Source organism: Physcomitrium patens, chromosome 4 (assembly GCF_059467195.1).
Source record: "Physcomitrium patens ecotype Gransden chromosome 4, ASM5946719v1, whole genome shotgun sequence".
Lineage (NCBI taxonomy): Eukaryota > Viridiplantae > Streptophyta > Bryopsida > Funariales > Funariaceae > Physcomitrium > Physcomitrium patens.
Genome location: NC_143413.1, coordinates 13,713,747 through 13,724,512, shown reverse-complemented (window position 1 = coordinate 13,724,512; position 10,766 = coordinate 13,713,747). Strand labels below are relative to the sequence as shown.

Sequence of the window (10,766 nt, the reverse complement as noted above, 5' to 3'; positions counted from 1 at the left end):
GTTCAAACCTATGGAGCTCTGTATGGTCTTACCTGAATAACTGCCAGCATTTGCACCTCCAGTGTATGTGTTCCCCACATACCATGTCCTTCAGGAGCATGATTCATCCAGAATGTGCATGAGAAGCATGGGGTTTTAAAAAAATACAGAAAGCTTGGTTCAAATAACCCACAAATTGTTGAAAAGGGGTTTGTAGAGTCTTCATGTGTATTCCAAAGAAATTGCCTTTTATTACAACAAAATCCCACTGTTGAACTAGGAGGGATTTGCTCACCCAAGGGGATTGAAGTTATTATTGAATTAGTATGCAAGTTGTTCAAGATACCCAACCCACATTCAACTTTGTGCAGCAATCTCACTTCTTCGTGCCACCTTTTGTCCTCATGTTATGAAACATTTCACTTCCCACTTGCAACATATTGTGCATTGAGAAGAGTTGGACATTGTGCTTTGTCCATTCCATCTCTTCTTGTCGACAACAACAATTACCTTGCCACATTCAAAGTTAAAATAAGATAAAAGTGACTTTTTCTAGTTACCACAGTAAGGATAAAACCATTGTATAAATTATCATCTCATTGAACAAATTTGTAAGTCACTTGCGTGAGTTTTTTAACATGGTATTAGAAGAAGATTAGGATAATATTAAATTGGGTGAGCCCTACTTTCTATATAAGCAAAAAGAGAGTCAAAGATAGTGATAGAGACTAGACATATTTTAAATGAGTAAGACTATTTGAGTCAAGAGATGGTAGAAGCCATAGAGAAGTTCTCAAACTATGACATAAGAGAATCAAATAAGTTGCTAGGAATCCAAAATTACTTTGTTTACAAATTGAGGACATCTTTAATTTTTTAGCAAACTTATCTTACAAATTCATCGGACATGCTCAGAAGAATGTTCAATGTAAGAAATTAATAGTAGATTATGGTTTTAACAAATAAATTATATGGATTAACAATGAAAGAAGTAAGCAATATTAACACTTATTTGATGGAAGTAATGGATATGAAGAATCAATTGAAAGTATTTTAAAAAGTCATTGCAGATTGGATGCTCACAAATATTATCTCCAATAGATTGCCATGAAGCTACAAAATTGTGATCCAAAGCATCACCTACATGACAAAATCAACATTTGAAGATGTGATGGATAAGCTTTTCACTGAGATCCATTACATGGCAATCAGAGAACAAAAATTAGGACAAAAACTAGCATTATCAATATATTTCTAATGCATACATCTTAGAGGATGTACTAAAAACTAATTCATGTAAAGAGGAGGTAGAAGTCGAAGAAAGTTAACTTAAAGAATGCTACAATATCTTGAAGGATGAAAATCTCACATGTTCAATCAACCTCACAACAAACCAAGAGGACCATCAATCTTTCTTAAAATAGAATTTCAACCATTTGCATCTAGATTTGGACAACACAATAACATATGTTCATGTCATTGCTACATATATGGAAGACCAAACTACATTGTCTAAAATTGTGCACACAAATAATATCACAACTCTAATGTCAACTACATAGATAAAAATACATATAGTAGAAACATTAATAATACAAGAGAGCCAAAGTAAAAACCTGTATGTCAACTTAGAAGCCAGTAATTGTTTTACTAGAGGAATACAGAACTTTGAGCTAATAGCTGTACAAACTACAAATAGAACAATAAAGACTGTAAACAATAAATCCTACAGGATTGAAGTCACTTGGTTTGTCAATGTATCTTCAAGATTTGATGCAATAAAACTTTTCAATATTTTATATGTTTGTGCCTTGAATTATAACTTAATTTTAATAAGCTTATTAAAAAATAATAATAAGTTAGTTGTATTTATAAAAAATCAATGTTTAATATTGAATAAGAAACACAATAGGAAGTTAATAGCCACAATAACAAGAAACAAACAAAAAAAACTTTGTCAATTCTATAACAAAAAAATAGATTCAAAACTTATTAAAGAAAATATAATAATTATTGAAGATAGAGCACAACTATGGCATAGAAGGTTTAGGCACTTACACTATATTAGGCTACAACATTTGTGAAGAGTCCATTATGTACAAGGATTGCCATCCTTCAATACTCCTTGGGAAACATATGAAGATTGTATAGTGGAATGACAACATCGAGAAGGCTTTTTAAAAGCTTCAACTCCTCATGCTAAAAATGTACTACAACTTATGTATTTTGATCTAGTTGGTACTATAAAAACTCCATCTTTGAGATACTATAGATACTTTTTAGTATTAACAAATGATCATTCTTGCAAGAGCTGGATCTATTTCTTGAGTAATAAAAATATAAACTTTAGAAAGTTTCAAGAATTTAAAATACAGATTAAAAAAAAATAAGAAAAAAGATTACAAGCTTAAGAATAGATAGAGGGAAAAAATACTTAATTCAAGAATTTAACAACTTCTTAATCCTCCATGGAATAAGTTGATACCTTACAATGCCACAAATCTTACAATAAAATAGAGTTAAAATAAAGTATAATTGAATTATAGTAAAAATGACATGCTTGATGTCAATTGCATACTAATTAGTTACTTACTTATAGTCTAAAGCCATACACTGTACTAAATCTTAATTAACCTTAGTTCTACTAGAACTACTCAAGAGATTACTCCAAAACAAGTACATAGTACAACAAAACCATCTATGGATTACTTGAAGATATTTGAATATATAGCCTACATATATATATCAAAAGAAAACAAATCAAAGTAAAAAAGTAAAAAAAATTATATATTTGTTCCTAAGATATGATGATCAAACAAAAGCGTATATGATATATGATCTTATCCATCACAAGATTTAAATTAATAAGAGTATAGTATTTGAAGAGGCCCTAATAGACTTTAATCATGTTAAAACTAATACAATTCTAAAAGAAAAAATAGACTTGTTTCTAAATAGTGACCTTCTATTTAAAGACATTAGTATTACAACAAATCAACAAGGAGAATAAAATTCCATGATTGAATATAACTTACCAACAAAAGAAGAGAGTGTAAACAACACTTCAATATTAATAAGTAGCTTAATTGAGCCAACATCAAAAGATGTACTTATATACGTTCTTTACTTAACAACCACAAAATACAAAGATTAGAAAAGATATCTAATTTGAAATAAAAAATTAAAATCTAAATTTAAAGATAGCTACATGCTTGTAATAAAAAATAATATCAAACCTAAAAACTACAAAAAAGCTATGCAATATATTGGATGGCAAGAAGTAATCAAATAGAAAGTTGATTCAAAATGGAAAAATAACACTTGGATTTGAATTGACTTATCTAACAAAAAGGCCTCAATATTTGCAAAGTGTATCTTTAAAATCAAATTGGATCTTAGTGGCAAAGCTAAAAATTGAATACTAGAATTGTAGCTCATAGACATAAATAAGAAGAAATGATAGATTTTTTTGAAAGCTTTGTACATGTAGTTATATGATCAAGAATTAGAGAAACGATTACATTGGCAGCCAAAAGAAATAAGAAACTACAACATTTAGATATAAAGAGAGCATTTTTCAACAATGTACTGGATAAAGAGTTTTAGAACTAATATGAAACTATAAAAGTATATTACAATTCTTTTGGTAAACCATGAAGTATATCAAAGCTTAGTTAAGAAGATATTCTATGTAACCATAAGTTGTTGGAATATTTAATTTATAATAAGTAGAATATTGAGATAAATGAATAATCTTTAATTTATTCACTTAAATACATTAAAGAAGATATTGTGCTATGTCAAAGATATAATAGATTATAGAATATTCTATTCTTCTAATAATAAAGTAAGACTAGTCACCTTTACTAATGCAAACTAAATAGGTGACATCAACTCTTATAACTCTATATCATCTATATTCTATAAACTTTGCTTAATTTTGATTGCATGGTCAAACAAACTTTAAACATCAATCCCACTTTCTTTGACAGAAGTCAAATATTGTATTCTATTAAATTCCACTTGCAACATTACTTATTTTTGTAGATTATCTAGAGAACTTTGCTTGGATGATAAAAATACCATGCTATTAATGTGACAATTTAAGCATCATCATATTAGTTTGTAATCTAGTCATGTATTAAAGAACTAAGCATATAGAGTTAGACCACTACTATATGAAAGACAAGTATCAAAATAGAACGATTGATATAAGATACACTTCTACACATTTGCAATAAGTTGACATCTTTACAAAAGACATTAGGTCTAATAGAATTTATTAAAAATAGAGAGCTTAATAGATTAAAAGTAATATTAGCATAGGATTACATTAAATAGAGAATGGTATTTAGAGTTAGTTAGTATAACTCAACTTCCAATCAATAGATATTGCTCTACCTCTTTGAGACTTATAAACTTCTTGAATTCCACTCTTTTATAACAATGGACATTTCTACTACACTTTAACCAAGACAAGTAAATCCATGTTCTATACCTTCAATGCACAATATAAAAATGAGTAGAATCAACATTAGTAAAGATTGTTGTTTCTATCAATTGCACGGCAAATGAGGTTATATCCTTAATTGAAGAATTACCAATACTATTCTCTACTTCAATTTGTGATACAAACAACCTCAACAAATACAAAACAAAGTTGAACATAGAACTACACACACAACAAAGGATTATGGTAACAAGCACAAAATAAGGAGCAAAATTAAAACTAAACACAATCAAGCATCAATATTTAATACAACAATGAAACGAGTTGAAAAATTAGAAAAAAGAAGACACAAACAACCTACCATAGACAAGTTGTCAATTATATATTGCAAATGCTCCACCTTCTTACCCAAATTAAAACATAAAAGTTCCATCACAAAACTAATGATGAGTGTGAGTTGAAGGGAGGTGTTGGAAATATCCAATCCGCATTTGTCTTTGCATAGCAACCTCACTTCTTTGTGCCACCTTTTGTCCTTGTGTCATGAAACATTTTGCTTCCTACTTGCACCATACTATGTGTTGAAAAGAGTTGGACATTGTATTCTATCCATCCCACCTCTCCTCGTCAATAGTGACCGTTACCTCACCACGTTCAAAGTTAGGATTAAGTAAAAGTGACTTTTACTAGTTACTGCAACTAGGGTAAAACCAGTGTCTAAAGTATCACCTCATTGAGCAAGTAACTTGGGTGAGTTTTGCAACACAAACTAGATGCACAAAGTTGAAGAGTAACACAGCCCAAAGAGGAAACACCTAACACACAATTCCCAATGACTGCAGGAATTTTACCAACGATGCTCATAAAAGACATGGCTCTTTACAGACGTTCTTCATATAATACTAATGAGATGTGAAAGTTCATCACCAAAGGTTACATTTCACTTTTCCAAACAGTGACTACCCAGTTTGCTCGCAACGTAAGTGACGGCTCGAAGCACGCCCACTTGTCCTTGGTGAAAACCCATCACGCGAGTAAATGCATGCCCGTCCAAGTAACCAACAGCAATTAACTCATTGACTGATAAATCACGTAGACTGTTTAATTCAAATTGAATAAGGTTAAAGCACTTGAATACATTCGTTTAAGGATCCCCTGTTGCAGCTGATAACAGCGGAGGCGCTTTGTAATGCTCGTAACGTTCTCATCCACTACTTCCCTCGTTCCACAAGAAAGTCTCCTAACTAGAATGTGTAGAGCATACCCTACGCGAAAAAGGTAGTAGAGGGAAGCAGCACTTACCTGTGAGTTAGCATCAGCTAATATGCTAACTTGGATAGATCACAATAATCTTGATGCTACTGATCTAAAGGAAGCAAAGCAACGGGAGGAACAGAGCTTTCTAGCCTAGTACTGATTGCCTTGCTAAACCTACTCCGGAATCATTTGCTCACTATTAACATCTTCTCCAGTTGATGTTAGGGGCTGCTTGGGTCCAGATACAGGAGCTTGTTTCTTTTTGATACCACTTACAATATCATCAATTCTCAAAAGCATGCAGGCAGCTTCTATTGCTGTTTTGAAAGTCTGCACCTTCACTCCAAACGACTCCCACACCTGCTCAATCATAATAAAAAATTAATTCAATTAGAGTCTCAGAAAATGCTCAAACTGAAGGACATGCGAACTTCACAACCAGTTTTAATTACAAAACAGTAACCTGAATCAGTAGTGGTGAACAACATCCCGTTTTAATTAAGACAGGTCAAGCCCAGGGTAACGTGACTTACTCCACGCTCTTTCATGTCGGTGATTTCTCCAGTGTTACCATCGATGCCGATCATAGGATTTTCGCCATTAGCATGCTGAAAAAAACATGAATATGTAAATTCAATACAGCCCGACCTTTTGACAACACTTGGTGACACGAAACACTCCCAGACTCCACGCAAATTAGTACAAACATCTTTACGAAGTAAAAAAATAAAATGTCTCGACTTTTTTAACCCACAAAAGTCATAGCACAACATGTGAGCATGGTCGAACGAGCAAAGATGGAGATTGTAAACTTAGGAATCGTCAGCATGATCTAATTTCAAACACAAGTTGAATGTGGAGATTGGAAACCTTAGCTTGAAGGGCGGTCATAGTCCGGATTACGTTAACACCACAATTCTGAGCCAAAGTTCGAGGAATAACTTCAAGAGCTTGTACAACTGCTCTGTACGGCCACTGCAATCAACCACAGAAATGTTGAGAACTAGAACAACTTTACACCCTAGATACACTAGACCATCATGTGCTGCAGAGCATAATTGCTGCAACCGCTCAGATACAAATTCCTGTAACGTACGCAACGAGATGGAACTTTTTCTTAGATGATCAAGTGTGCATCCAGAACTAAATTTACTAACCTGTTCAACACCTTCTATAGACATGCTCATTTTCTTCAATGTAGCTGCAACAGCCATTTCTGAGGCACCTCCACCTGGGACTAATCTCGCATCCTTGAGGACATTGCGAGCGACCCCCATTGCATCCTGCCGAATCGACCAGTAAACAAGTTAACATAAAAAATAAAAAATAAAAATAAAAACCCTTCGATGACACGGATGTACAGCCAACAACTTCTAAAAATCCATATAAGTCATGAATGAACGAGCGTAACGTTAAACAGCAACAGTAGATAAAAATCTCACCGCTAAGTTACGCTCCACCTCATTTAAGAGGTCCTTGCTAGGTCCTCTTAACAATACTGTAAAAGCCTTTGGTTCCTTGCATTCAACAAGGAAGCTAAAGTACTAATCTCCTATCTTTTTGACCTCAAACAGGCCACAACGAGTACCGACATCACTCTCTTGGAGCTCTTCCGGCCGATTTACAATGGTGGCACCACAAGCATGGGCAATACGGTTGTTGTCAGTCTTTCTTAACCTACGAATCGCACTAATACCAGCCTTGCTAAGATAATGCGAAGCCAGATCACTAAGTCCTTTCTCAGTAATCACCGAATCAGGCTTAAACTTTATTATTTGAACACACAGCTGCTCAATGTACCCTTCCTCCATTCGCAGTAAAGTAGCCCTGCAAAGCAAGAAAAGCACAATTGAGACATCTAAATAAAGGGAATGCATTACCGCAATCAGAGTGTACTAGCATAGCATTACGTCAATTTAGGAGGTTTGTGATACGAATTGTCAAACATGATTTGAGTTGGAAGCTACTCGCCAATGAATAGTCGAACGGGAATTATTATCTTCAACTTTTAAACGAAAAGAGGCGAAAAAACTAACACTGAAGGGTATAACATACAAACAGCACGAATTTGCACGAGAAAAAACCTACTGAAGAGTTTTAACTGTGGCCTTACCAGTCCTCTTCTTTCATGATCTCCGCATTTGTCTGGTTTTCTCCCTTCTTATATTCCAGTGGAGAATCCAGAAGTATGATACGAGGATTCAAAATCCTTCGTCGCATTTTTCCTGGGGAAACCACATCTTTGTTGAACATGACGCCCTTAAGCACTTGTGAGTCCTCCAACTGCCCGCCTGGGATCTTTTCAACCTTGATGTATTTCTTGATGTCAACCTCTCGAAGACCATTTCCCAAGTCAACGTATACAGTGCTCACTGAATCAATCGCTAAGTCCTGCATTAAAAGAACTATTCGCATAAACTTATATTTTCATGTTGACAAACACAAAAAGGGCGCTTCCCCGCCGTTGATCCAGTGCATTGGATCTATAAGAAAACCAAGGAAAACAACACACTTTCTAGGCACATATCACCAACAAACATTACACAAATTGCCCAACTTAACAGATTGAAGTAACAAAGGTTCTCCATCCTTCACACATATAAGGACTTACGGCAATGAGAGTTCCAAAACGAGTAGTAAACTTTGTTCCAATACAACTCTTCACGATATTCAGCATCATCGACCCTGCATGTATATTTTGAAAACGCATATCCAGAGTAGATCAAACAAAGACCTTCAGAAAGATGATTTCATAATTTTCTAACAAGACGGGTTGCAGTCCCTAACGATTCCTCTACACATCCCTCAGAATAAGAAACTTCTGATACTTGCTGAAATACAAGACATTGTGAATAAAAGCAATAAAACAATACATTCTAGTCGTGAAGTTATCTAAAATGAATCCTGATGGGGTTGTTCGAGATCCCTCAAAACATGAAAAAATAGCTCCTTTAGAAGAAAAGAAGAAACTTTAACATTTTGAATGCTAGACAACCACCAAGATCTCTCGGCAGTACACACACGGGTCCAAGCAAGGAAGGCACTTACGGTCTGTGACATCAATTTCAAAAGAGACCTCCTTCAGAGCAGCAACAGCATCCTCCAAAGCCTTTGAATAAGCTGAACTCAGGCACAAATAGTGGTAGATATCGATAATCCACGGTTAGGTCCACTTCCTGAAGCCGTATTCAGCTGACAAATATGTATCCTGTCGATTAGAAACGTTATCTAGAAATCCAGTTCTTAAGAAACTGATAAACAGGTAAAATTTCTGAACTTATCCCGTACGGCAGTTATTAACCAAGTTCAATGGGTTTAGAAAGAAAGATTGAAAGAGGATCTATGTGAATGAACCTCGACATATAACAGTAGGATGGAACTGCCTATCAAGAAACTGTTCGGCGACGTAAAGCATCTCGCCAGCTGCGACAAAAAAAGTCGCGTTAAACGGTCAAGACATGTAAGAGAACAAGAAAACCAATGCGAAGCACTTCAATGTCTGCCTTAAAACGAACCATAGTTCAGAATAAAAATGACTGACCAAAACTGTAGAGGTCAACTAATTGTTAGACTTTATAATAACCAAAGCATGGCCTACATGTAACAGGTAATCATCATTGACGAGTAACTGCTACGCAAGAATTCATTTTGTGGAGATTTTTAAACTGATTGCTAATTGATAACCCTTTTAAAATGAATACTATACTCAAGCGTGTTCAACATTTGTACAGTCCAGAGGAGTTGAGAAGGTCACCAAGAATGATCACTGACGTAGTTCCATCACCAACCTCTTCATCTTGTGTACGACTGAGCTCAAGCATAGACTGCACATCACAAATGGAAGTTCAAGTTCATAAAGCAATAAACTAAAAAAGTAACAAAGCATCACATAACTTACTACGATGCTGATGCAAAGGTTGTTCATCAAGGTCCTTGGAGCTAACCTTCGCAGCAGGATGAGAGACATCAAGCTCTCGTAAAATTGCGTTTCCATCATTGGTGAGTACGATGCCTACGAAGAGCACAAAGAAAGCATGAAATGTGTTGAAAAAACAGGTCCACACGTGTCCACGTGCAACTCTAGTGAGTACATACACAATAATTGTGGTTGGGGAAATGCTTTCCCAACTTGAACGAGAAGTGTACCTCCACTCGCATCGAGGAGCATCTTAAGCATGGACCTCGGTCCAAGAGTTGTTCGAATAACATCCGCAACAGCCTGCAAAATTAAATTGCCCACCAGTACAAATTCAATGAAGCCCTACAGATATTTAAATATTTGTAATGAAAATTCCAGGCGCTCGTGATCGCACCAAATCAATCGTAGTCGATGCCGCCAATGAAGAACAAATTCAATACCTTCTCCAAGCATTATGCGGCGCATGTTACAATACATGATGACTCACTACTAATAAAGATACATCATATGTGAGAATCATCTCAGCAACGACACAGTAACGTCAGAAATTCAGCAATCCAGCAAAACCATATCCAAAACCACATTTCCAACACAACGCGTAAAAAAAGTTTTGAAATAAATAAATAAATAAATAAATAAAACAACAACAACAAACCTTGGAAGCCTGGATATTGGCGCGATGTACTCGACATCCCGTCTCCCTCTTGATAGACTCATCTGGGAACACGCCATCGGGAAAATTTTAGACATCGCAGTCGCAAGAACTACGAAAATCCATGCAGGCGCAGATTTCTGGATCCACAATGCTCTCCATCTTCATGAGAAAGCACGTCTACATACTAAATGCTTGGTCCGATCACCTGACAACTATAAAATTCCAAAGACCGAAATCTCACAAGACAAACTGCGCATTGACAAGATAATGAGCATGAAAGAGACGCACTGAGAACTAGCACCGGGGCCTGCATGATCGCTGTAGTGGTTGAGTGGAGGAGCGAGATGGATCGATCAAGAGCACACGTTGAAAACAGGGGAGCGTGCGGGAAATATGGCTGCACAGCGATAGAGCCTGATCGATCAAGAGCACACGTTGAAAACAGGGGAGCGTGCGGGAAATATGGCTGCACAGCGATAGAGCCTGAGACTACTTAGATCATTAAA

General features: G+C 35.4%; 1 protein-coding gene and 1 pseudogene across 2 annotated transcripts; both read right to left on the bottom strand.

The window, feature by feature from the left end:
* Window positions 1–5,508: 5,508 nt before the first annotated feature.
* On the bottom strand, window positions 5,509–8,843 carry LOC112281579 (T-complex protein 1 subunit gamma-like; annotated as a pseudogene). The gene is made up of 8 exons (XR_016502766.1): window positions 8,735–8,843; window positions 8,298–8,371; window positions 7,800–8,077; window positions 7,129–7,513; window positions 6,844–6,969; window positions 6,557–6,661; window positions 6,220–6,294; window positions 5,509–6,046 (listed from the first exon to the last, which is right to left on the bottom strand). The product of XR_016502766.1 is annotated as a T-complex protein 1 subunit gamma-like (transcript).
* On the bottom strand, window positions 8,742–9,958 carry LOC149989408 (T-complex protein 1 subunit gamma-like). Its single transcript, XM_090249849.1, has 3 exons — window positions 9,441–9,958; window positions 9,041–9,109; window positions 8,742–8,878 (listed from the first exon to the last, which is right to left on the bottom strand). Exons 1-3 carry the CDS (start codon window positions 9,505–9,507, stop codon window positions 8,850–8,852), a joined length of 165 nt encoding a protein of 54 aa, XP_090105975.1. The 5' UTR covers window positions 9,508–9,958; the 3' UTR covers window positions 8,742–8,849.
* Window positions 9,959–10,766: the final 808 nt, after the last annotated feature.

What these genes read in the sequence shown, in the direction of transcription:
- LOC149989408 (XM_090249849.1), bottom strand. Translation starts at nt 9,507, where the DNA reads ATGCTTGAGCTCAGTCGTACACAAGATGAAGAGGTTGGTGATGGAACT. An exon ending in TACGTCAGTGATCATTCTTG is followed by an intron (nt 9,110 to 9,440) that starts GTGACCTTCTCA and finishes TTTTTGTCGCAG; the next exon opens with CTGGCGAGATGCTTTACGTC. An exon ending in TCCTACTGTTATATGTCGAG is followed by an intron (nt 8,879 to 9,040) that starts GTTCATTCACAT and finishes CATATTTGTCAG; the next exon opens with CTGAATACGGCTTCAGGAAG.